At 45.4% G+C, this 26463-nt stretch overlaps 1 protein-coding gene across 18 annotated transcripts in view; it reads right to left on the bottom strand.

Moving 5' to 3' along the window:
- The window catches only part of GRIP1 (glutamate receptor interacting protein 1), an 859437-nt gene that overhangs the window by 183800 nt on the left and 649174 nt on the right, over positions 1 to 26463 (bottom strand). For all 18 annotated transcript variants that reach the window (XM_069764654.1, XM_069764651.1, XM_069764661.1 and 15 more), the window contains exons 3-4: positions 16384 to 16519; positions 11433 to 11578 (exon numbers count right to left, since the gene is read on the bottom strand). In XM_069764654.1, coding sequence (XP_069620755.1) covers positions 11433 to 11578; positions 16384 to 16519 — 282 coding nt within the window. The remainder of the gene's footprint in view (positions 1 to 11432; positions 11579 to 16383; positions 16520 to 26463) is intronic.

Raw genomic sequence — 26463 nt, 5'->3', positions numbered from 1 at the left:
CCAAGCAGCATTGGAGAAATGGAAGAAGAGGCAGTGTGCAGTGATGCCCAAAAGCTTTATCTCTCTGACTCTGAAGAGGCAGGTGGGCCAGTGCCTCCGGTGACCACAGCGCAGTACGCATCTGATGATGAAACTCAGGTGCCGCTTTCTGATGCGTACTGTGCTGCCGAGACTACCCAGGAGGAGCAGTTGGTGGCAGAGGGTAGTGGAGATGATGAGGTCCTTGACCCATCGTGGCGTGAGGAACAGGAAGGTGGTGGGAGCAGCTCTGAGGAAGAGCTTCCCCTTACGGGCCAAAGAGGGAGAGGGAGGGGGAAGACTGCGGAGCCTGTAGCCTCCACTTTGGCACCCGTTAGGAGCCTGTCTCTTTCCAAAGCCAAAAAGGGCGCTCCCAAGACTTGCAGTGCCTGGTCCTTTTTTGACACAGTTGCAGATGACATTTGTTTTGTCAAATGCAAGCTGTGTCATCAGAAAGTAAAAAGAGGTAAAAGTGTCAGCAACCTCAATACCACAAATATGTGGAAACATGTGCGGAACAGGCACGCGGTGGAGTTACAGAAACACAGTGAAGACGTAGGCCAACCAACAGCGGCAGCTACCACCTCTTCATCTCGTGTTGCCTCTTCCTCCACTGTTGTCCAGAGACCTAGTGTAATTCCACCCACAGCACCACCTTCCCAGTCATCCTCACACTCCCAGTCTACTCTACAGCCATCGGTAGTCCAGGCATGGGAGAAAAGGCGGGCATTCTCGGCCAACCACCCCCGAGCACAGGCTCTGAATGCAGGCATTGCCAAACTGTTGTCCCTGGAAATGCTCTCGTTCAGGCTGGTGGAGACTGACAGCTTCCGTGACTTGATGGCATTGGCAGTCCCACAGTACAAGGTGCCCAGCCGCTTTTACTTCAGCAGGCAGGCTGTCCCTGCCCTGCACAGGCATGTTGAGGCAAACATAAAACATGCGCTACTGAACGCCGTCAGTAGCAAGGTCCACCTCACCACCGATGCGTGGACCAGTCAGCATGGACAGGGGCGATATGTTTCCCTCACTGCCCATTGGGTTAATGTTGTTGAGCCAGGTACAGATCGTGCGAGTGGCGCAGGACGTGTCCTGCCCACTCCAAGGATTGCAGGAATCCAGTCTGTACGCATCGACTCCTCCTCTTACACCAGTTCCTCTGATTCCTCTCTGCAGGATCCGTCACAGTCCACCTCCACATGGACCCGTGAACGTTTACCTATGACCGACATGAGCACAGCCGTGGCCAAACGTCAGCAGGCCGTCTTGAAACTAGTTTCATTGGGGCATCGAAGCCACACAGCGCAGGAGCTCTGGAATGCCATCAAGCAGGAGACCGATGTGTGGTTACTGCCAGCGAATCTCCAGCCAGGCATGGTAGTGTGTGACAATGGCCGAAATCTGGTGACAGCTTTGGCCCTTGGCAACCTCACTCACATCCCATGTCTGGCACATGTGCTCAATTTGGTTGTGCAGAGTTTTCTGAGGGACTATCCGGATCTTGATGCCCTGCTGCACAAGGTCCGCCTAGAGTGTGCTCACTTGCGGCGTTCCAGCTTGGCCAGATCCCGCATTGCTGCTCTGCAGCGCCGATTCCGCCTTCCGGAACACCGCATCATATGTGACCTACCTACCCGGTGGAATTCCACGTTACATATGTTGGAGCGGTTGTGTGAGCAGCAGCAAGCAGTTATGGAGTACCAGCTGCATCAGGCGCAAAGAAGTCGCAGTCAGCGCCGATCAGACTTCACAACCACAGAGTGGGCCACTATGAAGGACGTCTGCCAGGTTTTGCGTCCTTTTGATTATTCCACGCGGATGGCAAGTGCAGATGATGCACTAGTCAGCATGACTGTCCCCCTTATCTGCCTGCTTCAGCAAACTTTGCAAGGGTTAAGGGATGATGTGGTGGAAGAGGTGGAGGATGAGGAGTCACCTTTTCCATCAGCTTCTGGAGAGTCAGCGCCACGTGGTTCCTCACAAAGGGGTACGCAGGGGCCAATTTGTGAGGAGGATGAGGAGGAGTCAATGGAGGAGGAAGAGCTCCGTCCAGAGGAGGGAGCGACACAAATGTCCAGTGGTCAGTGTGTACAGCGAGGGTGGGGTGATGACGAGCGGGCAGAGATCATGTCTCAAGCAGGGGACAGCGTTTCTGGGCCAGTTGGCACTCTGCAGCACATGGTGGATTTCATGCTGCAGTGCCTGAGAAACGACCGCCGCATCGACCACATTCTCAACATGCCTGATTATTGGGTGTTCACCCTCCTCGATCCTCGCTACCGGGACAACGTCCAAAACCTCATCCCTACGTTGACCCGGGAGCGTAAATTGCGGGAGTACCACGACACACTGGTGAATTCCATCATCTTCTCCTGTCCAACTGAGAGGAGTGCTGCTAGTGCTTTACAAAGCAGCTCAGTGCGTCGAGGCAGTGGGGGAGGCTCTGCCCAAAGAGGGAGCAGAAGCAGTGCCTCTGCCCAAGGCAAGCCCAGTATGGCACAACTCTGGCACACTTTTGTGTGCCCGCCCCAAATGTCTACACCATCACCGGCGGCTCCAGTCAGCAGGAGGCAACGGTTCTGTCAGATGGTGACAGACTACATGGCTTGCCCTCTTACTGTACTCCCAGACGGCTCTTCCCCGTTCAAGTTTTGGGTCTCTAAGCTGGATACATGGCCAGAGCTAAGCCAGTATGCATTGGAGGTGCTGGCTTGCCCTGCGGCTAGTGTCTTATCGGAACGTGTCTTTAGTGCCGCAGGTGGTGTACTAACAGACCGTCGCATGCGACTATCCTGCGACTATGACCCTGGGCTCAAACACCGCTAGTTTTTGCCCGGAACTGCTAGCTGCACAGAGAAAAACACCAGTCAATGTGTTAGTGAGGTTCAGCACCGCCAGCTGTTCCCCTGCTGTGTAGTCGGCATCGTGTCCAGCACAAGCCACGCTGGCACAACTGACCAAAAGCTGCCACCAGTGCAGGCTTCGGCCTACACTCTGCTCCTCTCCTCCTCCTGCTGACCCTGGGCTCAAACACCGCCAGTTTCTGCCCGGAAGTGCTAGCTGCACAGAGAAAAACACCAGCCAATGTGTTAGTGGGGTTCAGCACCGCCAGCTGTTCCCCCGCTGTGTAGCCGGCATCGTGTCCAGCACAAGCCACGCTGGCACAACTGACCAAAAGCTGCCACCAGTGCAGGCTTCGGCCTACACATTGCTCCTCTCCTCCTCCTGCTGACCCTGGGCTCTAACACCGCCAGTTTTTGCCCGGACATGCGAGCTGCACAGAGAAAAACACCAGTCAATGTGTCAGTGGGGTTCAGCACCGCCAGCTGTTCCCCTGCTGTGTAGCTTGCAACGTGACCTGCAAACGCCACGCAGGCACATGAACTGAAATTGAAGGGAGCCTGCCCCCCACCCCCAGGTGTTTCTATGTAAAACAGCCACCTTGTACAGCAGTACTGCTGCATTTGTACAAGGTGGCTGACTTTATCTCCTTGCCCACGTGGAACTCAACACGTACAAAATGTGTCTCATTGAGACCATTCCACTGTCCCTGAGGTGTGACTTTCCTTTCTAATGATACGCAGCACCACCCTTGTTAGCGCTGCCCGTCTTTTGACATCATTGGTTAGCTGGCTGCGCCTGTGCGTCTGCCCTGCTCGAAACAACGCCCCTCGGTGTCTTATTTTTTTGAACAGCGAGGGTGTGATTGATGGGCATGTGCAGTGCATATGTTTGCCTGTGTTCACTCATCTCCTTCCGCCTTCTTCAGACTGGGTGTCCTCATGGCCGCGGCAGGCGATAAGGGATCAGCAGAGGCCGCCCAGTCTGAAGCAGGTGTAAGGACGTGTGTGAGCGGCCAAAATATTTACTGCTCAAGGCCACGAATCACAGCACCGCAGTGTGACTTTATGAAAAGGCACTGTGGGTCTGGGATTTATGGCCATCGTTAACCGCACCGGCCAACATGAAATGAGGTCATAAGACGGGCAGCTCTAACAGGGCATTGCCAAGGGATAACACAAGAGCGCAGACTCCTGTACAGCAAATAACAACGCTCAGGAAGCTGCGCCAAGCACCAAGGCGTTATTTGGGACACCTGTGCTGCGTCTCCTTAAAAAGCCAAGTCACGCATCCACTACAGTTTGACTGTAGAATGGGCTAAATTGTGTACGTCTTTCATTCAGCGTGTGCAAGTAGACAAATTAATAGAGCAACCTTTCACTTGTGCAGCATTAATACTGCACAAGGTGTGTCTCATGTACTTTGTAACACCTGAGGGGGGGTTAAAGGTTTCCTTTGAAATTGGTTCAAATAGGCTTCGGCCTACACTCTGCTCCTCTCCTCCTCCTCCTGCTTCAACACGGGCTCTAACATCGCTAGTTTTTGACCGCAAGTGCTAGCTGCACAGAGAAAAACACACGCCATTGTGTTAGTGGGGTTCAGCAACGCCAGCTGTTCCCCCACTGTGTAGCCGGCAAAGTGTCCAGCAAACGCAACGCAGACACAAAGCTGCCTCCAGTGCAGGCTTCGACCTACACTCTGCTCCCCCTGCTTACCCTTAGCTCCAACACCGCTAGTTGGGGCTCTAGGAAGACAATCTTTAATAGGCAACGCATCTGGGTTCCAGCACCGCCAGCTGGTTCTCGGCAGTGTTCTTGTCACAGGTACTCCCTCGTGCCAAGCCTGGTTTCAGCACCGTCAGCTGTTCCCGGGTTGTGTCAAGCTCACTGAGATGCCTATGCTTGCCCCGTCGTGGTGCGGTCGGGTTAGCCAACTCCAGGGTGCCTCCAGTTTAGGAGCTTCCTATGTGGGCTGCGTGAACTGGTAGTCAAGGCTGGTTCTGTAGTGCCAGTAGGCCCAGCTCCCCCTGTAGGACTGTTGGGGTTCGGTAACTGCGGCTGCCTCGCGGCCTAGCTGTTCTCTCCTCTCCTGTGGGCCTTGGGGTCCACCACCTGGTTCCAGCACCGTCAGCTGGTTCCGGGCCGAGCCTTTGGCTTAGGTGCCTCCTCCTGGGTATCCGAGTTCCGCCAACGTCAGGCGGTCCTTGGTAGTGCTTTTAAGCGCGGGCACCTACAGCTTAGTAACCGTGTTCCAGCACCGTCAGCTGGTCCTCGGTCGTGCCATTGGCTCTTGCACAATGGGGCAACGCATCTGGGTTCCAGCACCGCCAGCTGGTTCTCGGCAGTGTTCTTGACACAGGTACTCCCTCGTGCCAAGCCTGGTTTCAGCACCGCCAGCTGTTTCCGGGTTGTGTCAAGCTCACTGAGACGCCTATGCTTGCCCCATCGTGGTGCGGTCGGGTTAGCCAACTCCAGGGTGCCTCCAGTTTAGGAGCTTCCTATGTGGGCTGCGTGAACTGGCAGTCAAGGCTGGTTCTGTAGTGCCAGTAGGCCCAGCTCCCCCTGTAGGACTGTTGGGGTTCAGTAACTGCGGCTGCCTCGCGGCCTAGCTGTTCTCTCCTCTCCTGTGGGCCTTCGGGTCCACCACCTGGTTCCAGCACCGTTAGCTGGTTCCGGGCCGAGCCTTTGGCTTAGGTGCCTCCTCCTGGGTATCCGAGTTCCGCCAACGTCAGGCGGTCCTTGGTAGTGCTTTTAAGCGCGGGCACCTACAGCTTAGTAACCGGGTTCCAGCACCGCCAGCTGGTCCTCGGTCGTGCCATTCCCTCTCTCACACTGGGGCAACGCATCTGGGTTCCAGCACCGCCAGCTGGTTCTCGGCAGTGTTCTTGACACAGGTACTCCCTCGTGCCAAGCCTGGTTTCAGCACCGCCAGCTGTTTCCGGGTTGTGTCAAGCTCACTGAGACGCCTATGCTTGCCCCGTCGTGGTGCGGTCGGGTTAGCCAACTCCAGGGTGCCTCCAGTTTAGGAGCTTCCTATGTGGGCTGCGTGAACTGGCAGTCAAGGCTGGTTCTGTAGTGCCAGTAGGCCCAGCTCCCCCTGTAGGACTGTTGGGGTTCGGTAACTGCGGCTGCCTCGCGGCCTAGCTGTTCTCTCCTCTCCTGTGGACCTTCAGGTCCACCACCTGGTTCCAGCACCGTCAGCTGGTTCCAGGCCGAGCCTTTGGCTTAGGTGCCTCCTCCTGGGTATCCGAGTTCCGCCAACGTCAGGCGGTCCTTGGTAGTGCTTTTAAGCGCGGGCACCTACAGCTTAGTAACCGGGTTCCAGCACCGCCAGCTGGTCCTCGGTCGTGCCATTGGCTCTTGCACACTGGGGCAACGCATCTGGGTTCCAGCACCGCCAGCTGGTTCTCGGCAGTGTTCTTGACACAGGTACTCCCTCGTGCCAAGCCTGGTTTCAGCACCGCCAGCTGTTTCCGGGTTGTGTCAAGCTCACTGAGACGCCTATGCTTGCCCCGTCGTGGTGCGGTCGGGTTAGCCAACTCCAGGGTGCCTCCAGTTTAGGAGCTTCCTATGTGGGCTGCGTGAACTGGTAGTCAAGGCTGGTTCTGTAGTGCCAGTAGGCCCAGCTCCCCCTGTAGGACTGTTGGGGTTCGGTAACTGCGGCTGCCTCGCGGCCTAGCTGTTCTCTCCTCTCCTGTGGACCTTCAGGTCCACCACCTGGTTCCAGCACCGTCAGCTGGTTCTCGGCAGTGTCTTTTGCTCTTGTACCTTCTGCTCCCCATCCTGGTTCCAGTACCGTCAGCTGGTTCCGGGCAGAGCCTTTGGCTTAGGTGCCTCCTTCTGGGTATCCAAGTTCCACCAACGTCAGGTGGTCCTTGGTAGTGCTTTCGGGCACGGGTACCTCCTGCTTAGTAACCGGGTTCCAGTAACGTCAGCTGGTCCTCGGTAGTTCCATTGGGTCTTGGACCTTCGGCTACCCATCCGGGTTCCAGTACCGTCAGCTGGTTCTCGGCAGTGTCTTTTGCTCTTGTACCTTCTGCTCCCCATCCTGGTTCCAGTACCGTCAGCTGGTTCCGGGCAGAGCCTTTGGCTTAGGTGCCTCCTTCTGGGTATCCGAGTTCCGCCAACGTCAGGCGGTCCTTGGTAGTGCTTTTTAGCACGGGTACCTCCTGCTTAGTAACCGGGTTCCAGTAACGTCAGCTGGTCCTCGGTAGTTCCATAGGCTCTTGAACCTTCGGGTAGCCATCCGAGTTCCAGTTCCATCAGCTGGTTCTTGGCATTTTCTCAGCCTTCTTGTACCTTCTGCTACATTTCCAAGTTGAAGACCCTAAAGTCGACGACCCGGAAGACCACCCCGATGACGACGACGACGACCCGGAAGACCACCCCGATGACGACGACGACGACGGCGGAGACGACGACGGCTGAGACGACGACGGCGGAGATGACGACACTGGAGACGACGACCCTGGAGACGACGACATGGAAGACCGAGAAGCAGAAGAACAAGAGGCTGCAGAACAAAGAGCAGAAGAACATTAAGCATAAGACTTAATATCAGAGCAAAAGATATTATCTAAATTATATGCAGAAGAAGACTAAGCAGTGTATGGGGGTGAGTCCGTTCCTCCTCGTGGTGCCCCTGGATAAAGCCTGATGCTGCAGGCCAAACTGAACGCGGACAAATGTAACTTTTGTGACTGGCAGAACGGAAGGTGTAATCTTCCAACTTTTATAGATAACAACTACGGGAATGCCTGTCACAAATGAGAATATGATGAAGAAGTAGAATAGGAAGAATAATAACAGTGGAATAAAAAGAATATGTAGAATAAGAAGAATAATAATAGTTGAATAAAATGAATATGAAGAATGTAATAAAAAAAAAAAATAGGTAGAAGATGAAGAAGAAGATGAATAAGGTGAAGAAGAAGTTGATGTCAAAGATGCTGATGATGATGAAGATGAAAGTGTGGGAAAAGTAAAAAAAAAAAAAAAAAAAGAAGGGGAAGGGCGTGGAATAGTGAAACATCAATATCTGACAAAATAAAAAAAAAAATTTACATACTCAATATCTTTTTCACTCCGAACGTCTTAAAAAAAAAAAAAACATGCTATTCTATTTGATTGGGCTAAACCTCATTGCCTTTAATGTCTCCGCCACCTCCCACAATACATCCTACATTATTCTTAGTTGTTTTCCTTGATGTAGAATGAACCTACAAGGAAAGAAAGGGTTTATTTTAATTCCGATATTTTGGTCCCATTGACTTGCATTGGGATCGGGTATCGGTATCGGCGATATCCGATATTTTTTGAATATCGGCCGATCCCAACAGATACCAATACTTTCCGATATCGGAAGGTATCGCTCAACACTATTTGCAATATATATTAGAGAATTTTGCTTCTTTCTCCTCCAGGACTGATCATTCTCAAAATTCTCACTTAATTGGAAAATTCTGTCAACCGTGAATACAGATTTTCCCATTACTAAGACTGGAAATGACGGTTGGTGCTCATAAAGTTCTATGTATAACTGTAATGGTTGTTTCAGAAGAACTAGTAGAAGAATGTCTTTGTCTGCCTCTACCTTCTCCGTACCTCTTCGTTTTCCACAGAACTTTAAAAGCCCCAAGTGTCATCTATCTCAGTAATGACAAAATTTGTCTTCACTGAATACAAATTTTACCTGAAATTGAGAGTGAAATATCAGTTCAGGAGGTGAAGCAGATTTCTCTATTAAAGATATATTACAAAGTTGCTTATTTGTAGGTTTACTATTGATTTATGAAATGAAAATTAAAACGACCATTACTCTTTAACCAATACAACAGTGCTGTGGGGTCGGGGTATGTACATGCTCAGTAGTGAGGCAGTACTGTGGGGTCGGGGTATGTACATGCTCAGTAGTGAGGCAGTGCTGTGGGGTCATGCTCAGTAGTGAGGCAGTGCTGTGGGGTCGGGATATGTACATGCTCAGTAGTGAGGCAGTGCTGTGGGGTCAGGGTATGTACATGCTCAGTAGTGAGGCAGTGCTGTGGGGTCGGGGTATGTACATGCTCAGTAGTGAGGGAGTGCTGTGGGGTCGGAATATGTACATGCTCAGTAGTGAGGCAGTGCTCTGGGGTCGGGGTATGTACATGCTCCGTAGTGAGGCAGTGCTGTGGAGTCAGGGTATGTACATGCTCAGTAGTGAGGCAGTGCTGTGGGGTCAGGGTATGTACATGCTCAGTAGTGAGGCAGTGCTGTGGGGTCGGGGTATGTACATGCTCAGTAGTGAGGCAGTGCTGTGGGGTCGGGGTATGTACATGCTCAGTAGTGAGGCAGTGCTGTGGGGTCGGGGTATGTACATGCTCAGTAGTGAGGCAGTGCTGCTGTGGGGTCGGGGTATGTACATGCTCCGTAGTGAGGCAGTGCTGTGGAGTCGGGGTATGTACATGCTCAGTAGTGAGGCAGTGCTGTGGGGTCGGGGTATGTACATGCTCAGTAGTGAGGCAGTGCTGTGGGGTCGGGGTATGTACATGCTCAGTAGTGAGGCAGTGCTGTGGGGTCGGGGTATGTATATGCTCAGTAGTGAGGCAGTGCTGTGGGGTCGGGGTATGTACATGCTCAGTAGTGAGGCAGTGCTGTGGGGTCGGGGTATGTACATGCTCAGTAGTGAGACAGTGCTGTGGGGTCGGGGTATGTACATGCTCAGTAGTGAGGCAGTGCTGTGGGGTCGGGGTATGTACATGCTCAGTAGTGAGGCAGTGCTGTGGGGTCAGAGTATGTACATGCTCAGTAGAGAGCCAGTGCTCTCCAAAGGCTTGATTGTAACCTATATTGATCCTATATATAAAGTCCTGATCTACTTGGTATAACCACACATGTAAACAGCTTCCCATAACATAAGAATCCTCTTGGAGATGTTCGTATTTATCCTGTGTGTCCATGGTACGTGGCAGAAAAAGGTGAAATACTTTAGACAACAAATTGATAATTAAATTCAGAAATTCACTGAATAAACTAGAATACCGTATATACTCGTGTATATACTCGTGAGATTTTCAGCCCATTTTTTTGGGCTGAAATTCCCCCTTTCGGCCTATACTAGAGTCATACCCAGGGGTCGGCAGGGGAGGGGGAGCGGGGGCTGTCTAATTATACTCACCTTCTCCTGGCACGGTCCCTGCAAGTCTTTTGCCCGGCGCCAGCAGCTTCTTCCTGTACTGAGCGGTCACATGGTACCGCTCATTACAGTAATGAATATGCGGCTCCACCTCCCATTGAGGTGGAGACGCATATTCATTACTGTAATGAGCGGTAACGGTGACCGCTCAGTAGAGGAAGAAGCAACAGCGTCGGGGAAGCAGGGACTGCACCGCACCAGGTGAGTAAAACGGGGAGGGGAGCGCAGCGCTGCGCGATAATCACCTGCTCCTCGTTCCAGCCGCATGCAGTGACGCTCAGGTCAGAAGGCGCGGTGACGTGGTTAGTGCGCGCCCTCTGCCTGAATGTCAGTGCTGAAGATGGAGCAGCACCGGAACGAAGTCAGGTGAATATTGAAAGTGCCGGGGGCCTGAGCGACGGAGAGGTGAGTATGTGATATTTTTCTTTTTTTTTTATCACAGCAACAGCAAATGGGGCAAGTGACTGTATGGAGCATCTTATGGGGCAATAACGTTTGTGCAGCACTTTATGGGGCAAGTGTCTGTATGGGGCCATAACGTTTGTGCAGCACTATATGGAGCAAGTGTCTGTATGGGGCCATAACGTTTGCGCAGCACTATATGGGGCAAGTGCCTATATGGGGCCATAATGTTTGTGCAGCACTATAATGGGGAAAGTGTCTGTATAGAGCATCTTATGGGGCCATAATGTTTGTCCAGCACTATAATGGGGCAAATGTCTGTATGGAGCATCTTATGGGGCCATAATGTTTGTCCAGCACTATAATGGGGCAAATGTCTGTATGGAGCATCTTATGGGGCCATAACGTTTGTGCAGTACTATAATGGGGCAAGTGTCTGTATAGAACCTCTTATGGGGCCATAAGGTTTGTGCAGCACTATATGAGGCAAGTGTCTTTATAGGGCCATAATCAAGGTTTGTGCAGCACTATATGGGGCAAATATCTTTATGGAGCATCTTATGGGGCCATAATCAACATTTGTGCAGCATTATATTGGGCAAATGTGTCTATGGAGCATCTTATGGGGCCATTATTAACCTTTATGCAGGATTATATGGGGCATATTTTAATATGGAGCATCTTATGGGGCCCATCATGAACTTTATGGATCATTATATGGGGCTCCTGATTCAATAAGGATATTCAAAAACACTTAACCTACTGATGTCTCAATTAATTTTACTTTTATTGGTATCTATTTTTACTTTTGACATTTACCGGTAGCTGCTGCATTTCCCACCCTAGGCTTATACTCGAGTCATTAAGTTTTCCCAGTTTTTTTGGCAAAATTAGGAAGGGGTCGGCTTATATTTGAGTATATACGGTATATATGGTTGAAATCATTATAATCTCCTCATGCACTGTTTATAGAGGACACATCACTAAAGATGACTACTTACACACAGGAGGAAGCTCGTATTCCACTTCAAGAACCACTCGCTCGCCCACATTCTTCAGCAGGCTGATGATCTCATCATGGCGGAATTTCGTAAGGTTGATGCCATTCACGCACTTGATATAGTCTCCCACATTCAGCTGGTCACTTCTGTAAAGAACACTAATCTGTCAGAATTCACACTATACTTTATAAGTCCTAGTAACAACGAAATCTGATTATTTAAAAAATCTTCCACCCGTTTATGGTGAGAAGCTAGGGCACATAGGAATGACACCATCATACGTGGTGTTCTTTTCCTTCACGGACACCTCCACTAATAATATCATTTGGCTATTATACTATTTGTGCAATATTTGAAGACAAAAAGTGAAAAACTTTTGAAAGCAAAGAAACTATGCTCAGCATAAACGGTAGTGACATGCAATTTGCTATGGAAATAGTTAGGACACAATACTGCTGGAAACACATAATCATAACCCACCGCTAAATAATAGGTTTCAGAGCTGTACCAGAAGAACACGGCTACTGCTGAACAGACCATGTGCAGAGGACTGAACATTATACAAAAGGTCACCAAAGGCAAGATTTTCCAAGTTTCATTCTCTTAGTAAATCTTTACTAATGTAAGTGATAGGTAATAGAAGGAAAACAATAGTCAATGTTATTTTATCTTTGTGCATAGAGTTCACTCCTTCCCTGGCAGAATAAAACAATAAATGCATTGAAATAAGGATTTTTTCAAGTGGTTAATGGAATAAATGCTTTTGTTGTTTTTTTATGGAGGGATTTGGCAGTCTTGCAGCTGTGACTATTGCCTTTGGGTCAACAGTGCTAAATCTGCTACAATCTAGAATATACCCAAAAGTCATAGGTTTTTAAAGGCTGCTAAAGGGAACATTTACCCATCACCTTATTCTAATCTAAGTGATATTGTGCTATTTGATTTCTTCATCTATCTAAAAAGTGGTCAGAAATCGCTGCACAGACACAGAAATGATACAATGGTGGCGGCCTGGAGCCACAACCAGAGGTAGGATAGGATCCCACCACATACAGCGAGCGCCTAATACCACTGTGGGGGCTGCTGTAACCAGACACAATGCAAATCTTCAACAATGTCTGTGACAGGTATTGTAGAGGGTTTACTTTGCTCAATTTTGCAGCGTTAGACGACCGTCCATCGGTGAGTTTTTACAGCTTGGCGGTTGTTTAACAACCTGTTTACACAGGCAGACTGCAGGTGACGGTGCCTACTGAATATCTGAAAAAGATGGCTCAGTGCAGATAGGCTGCCATTGTCATCAACAGCACAAGTCCTGTTTGGATAATGTGCTGCCAAGAATGATGATTTTTGATTTTTTCTGAAAACTAAAAGATTATTTCTTTCACCCAATGAATGAACATTCTGCCCGTTCCTTGGGTTTTCCTGGATAATTCTTATAAAGAAAACCTAAAAAATGAGCAGAGATTTACTTTAAGTCAGTAAATGACACTTTGTATTAAACTTTTTTTGTGCAGAGATTTACAGTTCTATGGATGTAGATCACAGTCCGGAGGTTATCTGAAGAGTCAGGGCCTGGAGACAAAGTTCATCTTAATATTACTACTTGTCTGGGACAAAAAGGGTGTGTATTTTAGTTTCCTTGGTTTTCCAGGGCAGTAAATGGCTAAGTATGAGTATCCCTTTTGGTCTAGGGCAATCAGATGGTAAATTGCATTATCCTTCATGCAGGGCAATTGAAGGATTTGTGCTTAATACCTTAGGTCCTCTTCAGACTCCAGCTTGGGTCTTTGTTGTAACCTTCTGGTTTTTTTAACCTGTACTAATCATAGAGATGTACAGTTAAAACCAGACGTTTACATACACTATATAAAAAGACACAGCTTCTCCTTTTTTCCTCCAAACGTAACGCTGGTCATTATGCCCAAAAAGTTACATTTTAGTTTCATCAGACCACAGGACATGTCTCCAAAAATTAAGGTCTTTGTTCCTGTGTGCATTTGCAAACATTAAAGTGAACCTGTCACCAGGTTTGGCTGATACAAGTTACGGCAACCATCTTTAAGGGCTGATATACAGCACTCTATAATGCTGCACATAAGCCCCCGACCCGACCTGCAAGAGAAGAAAAATAACTATTATACTCACATGTGGGACGATCCGGTCCTATGAGCGTCGCTGGTCTTGGTCCAGCACCTCCCATCTTCTTATGATCCCCGTCCTCCTGCTTGCTTCCTGTAGATGACGCATCCTTTTGTCATCCACACAGTCTCCTTGGCACAGCGCTCCTGCGCAGGCGCACTTATCTGCCCTATCAAAGGCTACACTGTGCTTGTGTCAGGGCTCTCTGACCTTTCCTGGCACCTGCGCACTGCAGTTCTTTGCTCTGCCCTCAACAGGGCAGATAAGTGCGCCTGCGCAGAAGTGCGGTGCAGAGGAGACACGTCCTGCACACACAGCAAGCAGGAGGGCGGCATAGCATGAAGAAGGGAGGCGCCGGACCAAGACTAGCGGTGCCCATTGGACGCCCCGCAGGTGAGTATAATAAAAGTTATTTTTTGCCTCTTACACTTTGGGTGCTCATATACAGCATTATAACATGCTGTATATCAGCCCTGAAAGGTCATAACTCCTATCAGCTAAACCTGGTGACAGGTTCCCTTTAATGTGGCTTTTTTATGTTTCTTTTGGAGTAATGGCTTCTTCCTGGCAGAGTGGCCTTTCAGCCCATGTTACAGTACTCGTTTCACTGTGGATATTGACACAAAAACCATCAAAAAAATCAGAAGCTTTAAAACACATGGCATCATCATACGGGCAGTCCAGAATTGTTTAAAGGCATAGTAATCCTTGTGTATGTAAACTTTTGACTTTGCATTAAGTAATAAAAATGCCATAAAACATTCTCGCTCACTCATTATTCTGGCATTTGGCAAATATTAATAATTGTGATAATCCTAATTGACCTAAAACTAAAAAGGTTTATTCTGATTTCATGACAGATATTGAGAAAAACATGCATATGTGTCTTATATAGTGTATGGAAACTTCTGGTTTCAACTGTATCTGTATGGCACAATTCTATCTACGATTTCCCTGAACTGATCATAGAGATGTATCTGTATGTCATAATTCTCAATATGATTTTCCTGTACTGATCAGAGATGTAACTGTATTGCACGATTCTCTCCACGATTTCCCTAAACTGATCATAGAGATGTAACTGTACTGCACGATTCTCTCTATGATTTTCCTGTACAGATCATAGAGATAGTAACATAGTAACATAGTAACATAGTTAGTAAGGCCGAAAAAAGACATTTGTCCATCCAGTTCAGCCTATATTCCATCATAATAAATCCCCAGATCTACGTCCTTCTACAGAACCTAATTGTATGATACAATATTGTTCTGCTCCAGGAAGACATCCAGGCCTCTCTTGAACCCCTCGACTGAGTTCGCCATCACCACCTCCTCAGGCAAGCAATTCCAGATTCTCACTGCCCTAACAGTAAAGAATCCTCTTCTATGTTGGTGGAAAAACCTTCTCTCCTCCAGACGCAAAGAATGCCCCCTTGTGCCCGTCACCTTCCTTGGTATAAAAAGATCCTCAGCGAGATGTAACTGTATGGCACAATTCTCTCTATGATTTTCCTGTACTGATCATAGAGATGTAACTGTATGGCACAATTCTCTCCATGATTTTCCTGTACTGATCATAGAGATGTAACTGTATGGCACAATTCTCTCCATGATTTTCCTGTACTGATCATAGAGATGTAACTGTATGGCACAATTCTCTCCATGATTTTCCTGTACTGATCATAGAGATGTAACTGTATGGCACAATTCTCTCCATGATTTTCCTGTACTGATCATAGAGATGTAACTGTATGGCACAATTCTCTCCATGATTTTCCTGTACTGATCATAGAGATGTAACTGTATGGCACAATTCTCTCCATGATTTTCCTGTACTGATCATAGAGATGTAACTGTATGGCACAATTCTCTCCATGATTTTCCTGTACTGATCATAGAGATGTAACTGTATGGCACAATTCTCTCCATGATTTTCCTGTACTGATCATAGAGATGTAACTGTATGGCACAATTCTCTCTACGATTTTCCTGTACTGATCATAGAGATGTAACTGTATGGCACAATTCTATCTACGATTTCCCTGAACTGATCATAGAGATGTAACTGTATGGCACGATTCTCTCTATGACTGGGTAAAACCAAAAGGAGTGCTCTGTGATCAGAAAGCTATTTCATGGTTACTAGTGGATAAAAGGAAGCTTTAATTCTTGTTCTATCCAGATGTATAGATATATCTATGTATCTGGACACAGCAATGGTAACCAGAATAAGGTTTATATGTCTTTTTAATGTAACTTAATGACAACTAAAAGAAAATGGAAACTGACCACATGCCATACTTACACCACCCCATACACATGCATGCTTAGCTGGGCCATGTTTGCATGTGCTCTCAATAGGCAGAAAGGAGTAAGCCATTGCCAGACACCTTTCATGGTGGCATCTCTCAATGATCATACATATTGAAATGCAATACCTTCTTTCTACAGTCATCTGATGTCAGTTGCAAAAGTACCGCACAAACCACAATACATATTTTTATGGTCGGCTGGTCTCATTGAAAAGTAAATGGCCACCCAAAGATTAATTATGGATATGCAAAGGTTTCCATAAACTGGTATACACCCTTAATTCAATGCACTTGATTGTCTTTTTGGAAAACTTCTGTTTAGCAGAAAACATACACAGTAAGACCACAATAATAATTATCTGGGTCGGTAAGACATGCTGATACCTCAGTAGTAGCCTCCTACTGTAGGAAGCGATACAGTAAATGAACCATCTGTTCTGTGCTGTTACCACATTGTGACTTTCTATGTCTTTGGGCTGGAGTGGAAATGACATTACCTAGCTGCGATTCCTCCTTGACGCAGGTTTGATACTCTTGGCTTCCCATCCTTGTCAATTCCACCTGACACTGTAAGCCCTAGTGTGGTGCCTTCTTTCTTCATTAATTCAACTATTGTTGAGCCCTTGAACTCTTCTGTTAAAAGGAAAATGATGGATATCATTAAGTGGGAATCTCGGAAAGGTTTTCACACAACCGGATTTGCATTAATGAAAGAATAAATGAGACATATGTGGTTTTCTTAGTGATAAATGACACACTCCCATATTATACCATCCTATGTATCAGGTCTTCAGAAAATGATAATATTGGAAAGGAAAAGCATTGCACTAAAAAAAAAAGAAAAAAAAAGAGAGAGCAGAGTTTCTTATGTTCACACACTAATAAGCAACACAATGTCAATGTGAGTGGGTGGGAGACCTTGAAGGGTAAACAGTCAGTTTTATGATTACAATTTACTGAAGGCCTTAATTATGTTGTCTGGCTTTGCGTTCTCTAAATGGAAGACGCTTTATTCCTCTGTTCGGCAGTCATACATCTTTTCCAGCTTCTTCTCTCTCTAGACAGGAGGTCATCTGAGCCAATAAACCTTTGTAGATGCATATTTTGATTATATTATACTCTGGCTAGATTAAAGCATGGGGGGCTTTTAGCTGGAGCACACATAAAGAGTGGTGTGATCCATGGTAGAACGCTCAGCAGCCGTAACCTTCCAGTTCAAACCCAATTATCTCCTACTCAGCTTGAGATTAGCTACTTTCCAGACACACACAAGAGTCTTGACTTTATTTATTGGCGTTATATCTCCGTAAAAACACTACGTTATCATGCAGAAATATGTACGTGAAAGATGGCTTTTATTAGGAAAATCAATGTCATTACTACATATTAAAGAAGATATTATATTTAGTTATAAAATAACAACCGGTAGTCTCCAATAAAAGCAAACTATGGAATAAAAAGTATGACTGACCTAGGAGTAGCGCAAGAAGCCAAGACAAGTTAGCACCATGTACCCTGCATTGATTGTACCTTGTAAATTACAGCCTATTGTTCTTTAACATGTTGTAAACGAATCATTGGTTCACGAACAAGACACTGGTTTAAAGCAAACCATTCATTACTTTTTGTATAAATCAGAAATCTATAAACTATGACATGTATCTTATACGAAACAGTAAAGATGGAAGAGGCATTAATGATCTGCTACCAGTGTGAAAAAGAATAGACTATAACATTGTTCCCCAACTCCAGTCCTCAAGGCCCACCAACTAATCATGTTTTTAGGATGTCCACAGTATTGGACAGGTGATACCTGTGATATCTGGGCAATAATAAGGAAATCCTGAAAATATGATTAGTTGGTGGGCCTTGAGAACTGGAGTTGGAGAACACTGGTCTGTAGATACATTTCACATGTAAAGTTGCGTATAAGTACAATTATATGAATTGTATATACAGATAGGTCAGGAAATATTTGGACAGTGTTCAAATCTTTGTGATTTGGGCTCTTAATGCCACTTTTTATAGTTAAAATGAAGCAAATGAAATCCAATTGTAGACTTTTAGGTTTAATTAAAGGGTGTAGGAAAGCCAGGTAAGACTGGGTTAAATCCTTGCACTACGGGTCTTAATTAGATGCACCTGGCTAGATTTGACTAAGAACCAGGAAATGGGTGCACCTTGTGTCTATCTGCTGGATGTTGAGAAGAGTGGAGTATGTTGAAGCTGGTGAGTGACCAGCTAAAATGTGAGCGGTAGCTGGGTGAGAGACAAGCCAAGGTCTCTCCCTGAATGGAGAACTGCACGAGTCAGCTAGGAAAGCTGAGCAGTGTGTTTGAGCTGAAGAGTAACGTGTGGAAGCTGCAGCTTGTTCAGTGTGAACTTGTGCATGGAGTTACACTTATGTTTGGCACTGGAAGCTGATGGAGTTCAGGCTGAAGGTGATACTGAGAAATGTACCTCTTTTGTGTCTAAAGTTTGCTCCAGGGGAAAGAACTGTAATTGTTCATGCGAGCCCGCACTGATATATATGTGTCTGCTGAATGAACGGTTTATTTGCTGTGATACCTTTGTGGTCAGAAGAGGTTGTTTTGGCTATGAATTCCTTGTTATGAAAGCAATAAAACTGCACATTTGGACCAAACCACATTGCCTGTGTGAGCGCTATCTAATACCTACTGTTAAGCGCGAGGGGTTGAACAAAAAAATCCTGTGAAACATTTAGAAATTGCAACCATTTTTCTACAAAGCCTCCACAATTCCGGGGCTCAAAAGAAGTGGACAGATCATCATCATAAATAAAATGTTCATTTTTAGTACTTTGTAGAGAATCCTTTGCAGGCAATGATACTGAAGTCTGGAAGCCATGGATGTCATCAAATGCTGGGTTTCCACCTATGTGATCCTTTTACAGGCCTTTAGTGCAGAGAACTTCAGTTGTTGTTTGTGGGTCTTTCTGCCTTAAGTTTTGTCTTAACGAAATGCATGCTGGATGGGGTTCAGATCTGGTGATTAACTTGGCCAATGCAAAATATTCCACTCCTTTGCCTTAAAACTCCCGAGTTGCTTTTGCAGTATATTTTGGGTCATTAATTGTCCATCTGTACTATGAAGCGCTGTCCAATCAACCTTGCTGAATTGGGTGAATCTGAGCAGAAAGTATAGCCCTGTACACTTCAGAACTCAACTGGATGCTTCCATTCTCCAGTCACATTATATAGCAGCTAGAAGAATTTTTCCCAATTGTTAAAACATAACCTTTACTAGTTAGATTAAAATGGACAAACTAAACACATACAATAACAAAATAAAGTGCTCATGACGAAAACTGTGCTCTAATAAAAAATTGGCTTGATCTCACCAATTATGGACGAAAGGGTCCCCACACTGGTAATGCGAGGTCCACCGAGGGTCCAAGGTGGCAGAATGGGGTAGAGGATATGGGTACCTTTCCCTAAACCCCTGTCGTGCCCCAGTAGTAACTCCTGTCCTCACAAGGACAGGCCCCAAGTGAGCCTACTATGGACACCCCAAACAGGAGTAAGAAATAAAGGTGCCTCCCTACGCGTTTCCTCACCAAACCCAGAGATTCATCAGGGGAGTTTTCAATGGCCAGAAGGCCTACATCTCAGATCAAATGTCCATAAATATTGGGTATTAGCAGTGGCTAAATAGTCCCAGAAGTGAGCGATCCTGTGTGACCATCTTCAGTCACATCATCAATAAACACAAGTTACCAAGTGCCATTAGAAGCCATGCATGCCCAAGCCATTATAATGTTGCCACCATATTTTACAGAAGATTTGGCGTGCTTTGTAACATGAGCAGGTCCAAATCTTCTCCATAATTTCTTCTTCCCATCTTTCTGGTACAGGTTGATCTTAGTTTCATCTGTTATAATAATTTTTTTTCAGAACTGGGCTAGCTTCTTTAGATGCTTTTTTTTAAAGTCTGATTTATGGTTTGTACCTTGTGGTGAACCTTTTGTATTTGCTCTCATGAAGTCTTCTCTTTATGGAAGACATAGATACTAAAACACTTACCTCATGAAGAGTGTTCTACACTTTGATAAATGTTGTGAAGCAGCTTTTGTTCACCATGTAAAGGATTCTGTGATCATTCTATCTCATATGATCCTTAATGAAAAAATGACAAAGTATGGAATTGACAAGGCTACGGTTAGGTGTATCCGTAACTGCGCCTGCGCGAGCATTGCGGCCAGCCACCTTTGGAATCTCCGCCCCGCACTGTGTTATGCATTATTCACAGTGCGGGGCGGGGATTCCAAAGGTGGCTGGCCGCAATGCCCGCGCAGTCTGCAAGCCTGGCTGGGACGTCAGACGGCCAGAGCTTACTGTGTCTGCGCAGCACAGCAGTACACTGCGCAGGCGCCGGTTTTGAAACGTACACAGCGCTGAGGGGGCGGCGCAGGAAGATTGGAGTGATGGCAGAGGAGCAGTTAGAGCTGGGGAGTGAGGACCCGCCTCCCTGGCTAGAGACAGGAATTGTGGCTAAGTATAAAAACGCTTTATTTGGGGTATACTTGAACCTAAAACTAAAAGAGCCACCTTGTTAGAATGCAGCATTACTGCTGCACAAGGTGGCTCTTTTAGTTTATAATGGCTGGAGGGGGGTGACAGTGGCCCTTTAACCTCATCACTCACAGCTATGACCTAAAGGAGTGGAATATCGCCAGGATATGTCACCACTTTCTCATAAGTCCTGGACTGGCTGCCAGAACCCCAAACAATGTTGAAAAAGTAGGGGCATCAACACTAGTTCTGGGCATCAAAAAGGTGTTTGTTTGTTTTTTTGCACTTTTGTTTCCCCTTTTGTTTTTGCTTTAACGTAGGCTTACATAGCCGTGTGAAGGATTGTTTTACGATATCTTTTTATCAAATTTTTTATGAGGTGCAGAGACTGAAAAAAAATTATAGAGGTACAATTTTTTTCTCTTTCCAGCAATTACCATACAAATTAATATTTTATTTTGATAGATCGGAATTGTACAGGTCCACGTAGCAATGCAAAATATGTGTTTATTTTTACTTCTTCATTTTTAAATTGAGAAAAGCAAACGGTCCAAACTTTTTTTTTATTATTAATGTGACATTATTTCTTAATCCTGTAGAGGACTTCAGCCAGTGATCAATATGTTGAATGCATGTTCTATGCACTGCAACAGTGCAGTATATAGTGAAGATGATTGCTAGCTTGGTAATCCCTGGTACCTGAGTTTCATAAGAGACAAAGTGGTGGGATTTTGCTGCAGACTAGGGAGAATTGGCATCCAAAATGGCACATCCCATGGATCATGGCACTTAAATAGCCCTGTCACAATTTAGGTGTTTAAAGGAGAGCGATCAGCACTAGCTCTGGACGCTGCTGTCAGAGGCAGATGACTGCACATTATTGAAGCCAGTACTTGCCGCTTGTGGAGCAGGATCAGATCCTGAGCCGGCTCCATACACTTGCACCTGATGTGTAACATACTGTTAGATCACACACCAGGAAGAGGTTAAAGGTGCTGCCCAGAAACACAGGCAGTTAAGTCATGTGTGTTGTGTTACAACGTATCCTTGTTAAAGCACCACTCGAACATTTTTTTTCAGCACTGGAGTGGTGCTACTAAACCATGGTCCCTACCCCCAGTCTTATACTCACCCTCTGGTGTCTTTACCTTTTATTCGAGCCACTCCGGTCCATCAGCGCCATCTTTTGACTGCAACTTCTGAATGGTCAAAAGATAGATAGATACATCACATGCTCTCAATTCAAGTCTATGAGAGTGAAAACGAGGATCTCATAGACTTGCATTGAAAGGTGACCTCCGGCTCGCCCAGCAAACACTGGGGCAATCCGGCAGGTCACAGACTGCTGGAGACCAATGGGAGCAGTGGCAATAGAAGATAAAAATGGTGTCAGGTAAGTATAAGAGTAGGCTCGGTCAGGGACCTTAGATTAGAAGCACCACTCCAAAGGTGAAATAAAAAAAAAATACTGGAGTGAAGCTTTAACAATTTACTGAACTAATTTATTTCATGGCCTATAAAAACCTCACGGTTATATCCCTATTATTATAAGCACTGCTGTCTGCCTATGCCACCTGCAACACTTTCATTTTGGTGCAGTGCTCAGAGGTGGTGCAGCGTTTATTTCTGCCAACTACATTTCTCATATAGACATGCAGATTCTGCAAGATCCAGCACCAGCCAAGGCTTCACATTGCCTCTGGCACTAGGCTCTTAGAAAGGGTTAATGTTCTATAGCTCCTTCCTGCAGTAATAAATATATGTATGCATAATTTACACCTTACCTTTTAGAATGAAATCTCGCAGAGACGTGAGGTTTGTATACAATGGTAATCCATTCCTATACAATTGCCATTCAATGATTATACAGCAAGCAAATCACACACCATTCATCTCACTTTGCTTCGCAACTAGACGTTTCCTCTGGAATTAAGTGTGATCTCGCTGTTACCAAAACCTTTCCTAACCTAAAATCGCACTTCTTAGAGCCCTCTCATGTGGTCTGTAGACATGCCACACATATAAATATACATTGTATTGTTGGGATGCTGAAACCATTTCTTTCATAGGGGAAAGGTATCACTTGGGAGTAATCTTCCAGGTATGTAGACAAACAAGGACATATGTTATCTCAAATTTAATTTATTTTAAAGATTTAATGGTTTTAATGTAAATACACAGACTCCCTAGGCAAAAATGTCTGTCTTTCAATAAATCAAATGTGTCAAATTATTTGCCATGTAAATTGTTTCAGGTGACTTTTCAGAAATATGTATACATATGCACTATTTCTGCCCATTACGTGACTTTTATCTGCATTTATCACCAGTTTTCTGGTGACCTCAGGTTAACATCCTCAATAATCAGAACCTCCCACTCCCGTCTCCAAGACTTTACACGTGCTGCGCCGATTCTTTGGAATGCACTACCTAGGTTAATACGATTAATCCCCAATCCCCACAGTTTTAAGCGTACCCTAAAAACTCATTTGTTCAGACTGGCCTACCGCCTCAATGCATTAACCTAACTATCCCTGTGTGGCCTATTTATAAAAAAAAAAAAAAAACTATCAGGTTCCTCGCATCATGTTCTCATTCACTTTATGCAGTTAATAGCCCTCTGTGTCTGTACTGCTACATACTTAGGCAGTTAACTGGTTCATGCAGCTTTACATGAACACCCGAGCCTTACACTATGGCCGGTCCAAATAACTAAAGCAATTGTTACCATCCACCTCTCGTGTCTCCCCTTTTCCTCATAGTTTGTAAGTTTGCGAGCAGGGCCCTCATTCCTCCTGGTATCTGTTTTGAACTGTATTTCTGTTATGCTGTAATGTCTATTGTCTGTACAAGTCCCCTCTATAATTTGTAAAGCGCTGCGGAATATGTTGGTGCTATATAAATAAAAATTATTATTATTATTATTATAGTTTTCGCTTGGTGCATGCTCCACATATAATTTTCAGTTGTCTCTGAGCTGGAGGGTTGATACTAGTTGCTATTATCTCACCCACACACAGTACACATAGGTACAAGAGATACCTGCTCCTGTTGTCTATGTACCTTACCCTCAGAAGCAGCATGGTGGGCATTACACAGCAATTCTGAGAAGTTTAGCTATGAATTCAGCTAATCCCGAGAAAAAAACACTTAATAGAAGCAGTAAATGGCTACTGCAGCAATATCTGTGTGTCTCTATGTGTTTCTCTCTGTTCCTCCCTACTCCTACACACCCTATATATTTATATATTTAATTTAGCAACTACAGTATAATGTGATTCCTCAGTGAGCCAACAATCAATCTTAGTTTTGGCAAAATTGATTTTTAGTAATTTTTCAGACTGAGTCAAGTGGGAGCAGAAGAAGTGGCTCACAAGTGGAGAAATATGTAAATTTGTCTGATTAAACATACAGTGGATATAACAATGTAGATATACAGTGGGTACGGAAAGTATTCAGACCCCTTTAAGTTTTTTCTCTTTGTTTCATTGCAGCAATATAGTAAATTAAAAAAAAAAAAATCTTTTTTTTTTCTCTCAATAATGTACTCTCTGCACCCCATCTTGACTGAAAAAAAAACAGAAATGTAGTATTTTTTGCAAATTTATTAAAAAAGAAAAACTGAAATATCACATGGCCATAAGTATTCAGACCCTTTGCTCAGTATTGAGTAGATGCACCCTTTTGAGCTAGTACAGCCATGAGTCTTCTTGGGAATGATGCAACAAGTTTTTCACACCTGGATTTGGGGATCCTCTACCATTCTTCCTTTCAGATCCTCTCCAGTTCCGTCAGGTTGGATGGTGAACGTTGGTGGACAGCCATTTTCAGGTCTCTCCAGATATGCTCAATTGGGTTTAGGTCAGGGTTCTGGCTAGGCCAGTCAAGAATGGTCACAGAGTTGTTCTGAAGCCACTCCTTTGTTATTTTAGCTGTGTGCTTAGGGTCATTGTCTTGTTGGAAGGTGAACCTTCGGCCAAGTCCAGAGGTCCAGAGCACTTTGGAAGAGGTTTTCATCCAGGATATCTCTGTACTTGGCCACATTCAAGTTTCATTCAATGGCAGCCAGTCGTCCTGTCCCTGTAGATGAAAAACACCCCCATAGCATGATGCTGCCACCACCATGTTTCACTGTTGGGATTGTATTGGGCAGGTGATGAGCAGTGCCTGGTTTTCTCCACACATACCGCTTAGAATTATCATCAAAAAGTTCTATCTTCATCTCATCAGACCAGAGGATCTTATTTCTCATAGTCTGGGAGTCCTTCATGTGTTTTTTTTTTTAGCAAACTCTATGCGGGCTTTCATACGACTTGCACTGAGGAGAGGCTTCTCTCAGGCCACTCTGCCATATAGGCCCGACTGGTGGAGGTCTGCAGTGACAGTTGACTTTGTGGAACTTTCTCCCATCTCCCTACTGCATTTCTGGAGCTCAGCCACAATGATCTTGGGGTTCTTCTTTACCTCTCTCACCAAGGATCTTCTCACACGATTGATCAATTTGGCTGGATGGCCAGGTCTGGGTTCCAAACTTCTTCTACTTAAGGATTATGGAGGCCACTGTGCTCTTAGGAACCTTGAGTACTGCAGAAATTATGTTGTAACCTTGGCCAGATCTGTGTCTGGCCACAATTCTGTCTCTGAGCACCTTGGCCAGTTCCTTTGACCTCATGATTCTCATTTGGTCTGACATGCACTGTGAGCTGTGAGGTCTTATATAGACAGGAGTGTGCCTTTCCAAATCAAGTCCTATCCATTTAAATAAACACAGCTGGACTCCAATGAAGGAGCAGAACTATCTCAAGGAGGATCACAAGGAAATGAACAGCATGTGACTGAAAAATGAGTGTTTGAGCAAAGGGTCTCAATACTTGTGACCATGTGATATTTCAGTTTTTCTTTTTTATTAAATTTGCAAAAGTTCTACATTTCTTTTTTTTTCAGTCATGATGCGGTGCAGAGTGTACATTAATGTTAAAAAATGAACTTTTTTGAATTTACCAAATGGCTGCAATGAAACAAAGAGTGAAAAATTTAAATGGGTCTGAATACTTTCCGTACCCACTGTATATGAAAAGACAATAAGAAAATTGGTTAGGGAGGCTTCTAAGAGGCCTACAGTGACATTAAAGGAGCTGCAGGAATATCTGGAAAGCATTTGTGTACTCCATGTGACAACAATCTCCTGTATTCTTCATATGTCTGACCTGTGGGTTAAGGTGGCAAGGTGCAAACCAATTTTTACAAAGAAAAATATCCCAGCCTAGCTATGTTTTGCCAATATAAAAATAAAAAAGTATGCCAAAAGCATATGGGAAAATGTGTAGTCTGATGAGATCAAGGCTGAATATTTTGGACATTTTTCCAAATGTTATGTTTGGCGCAAAGCCAACACTGTGCATCATCAAAAGAAGACCCTACCCACAGTTAAGCAAGGTGGAGGTAGCATTATGCTTTTGAGATTTTTTTTTTATTCTTTTGGAAGCTGAAACTGGGGTTTAGTCAAGGTGGATGGAATGATAAACAGTTCCAAATACCATTCACTTTTGCATCCAAATCTTCAGGCCTCTGGAAAAAGCTGAAGTTTAATTTTACCTCTCAGCATAACAACCCTAAGCACACCTCTAACTCAGCAAAAAAATGCCTTTGTTAGAAGAAAATCAAAGTTTTGTAATGGCCCAGTCAGAGCCCAGACCTGAATCCAATTGAAAATCTGTGGTTGACCCGAACTGGGCTGCTTTTTACAGTACCAGCAAAGCCTATGAGATTTCAGAAATCTCATGCACACACATTGGTTTTTTGTTTGCTCAGTATTTTGTGCTTTGCTGCGTTTTTTGACAAAGAGCATGTCACTTCTTTCAGCGTTTTTGCTGCGTTTTTTCACCCATTGACTTGAATGGGTGTTGAAAAAAATGCAGCAAAAACGCCGGTATCATTATTTGCTGCTGAAAATCCAAGGACATTAGCAAGGATAAAGAGAAAAAAAATGCATAAAAACGCACCAAAAACGCACCAAAAATACACCTAAACCTGTGCTTTTTCCTGC

The sequence above is a fragment of the Ranitomeya imitator genome, chromosome 4 (genome assembly GCF_032444005.1).
Source record: "Ranitomeya imitator isolate aRanImi1 chromosome 4, aRanImi1.pri, whole genome shotgun sequence".
Lineage (NCBI taxonomy): Eukaryota > Metazoa > Chordata > Amphibia > Anura > Dendrobatidae > Ranitomeya > Ranitomeya imitator.
This window is presented reverse-complemented; position numbering and strand designations above follow the sequence as displayed.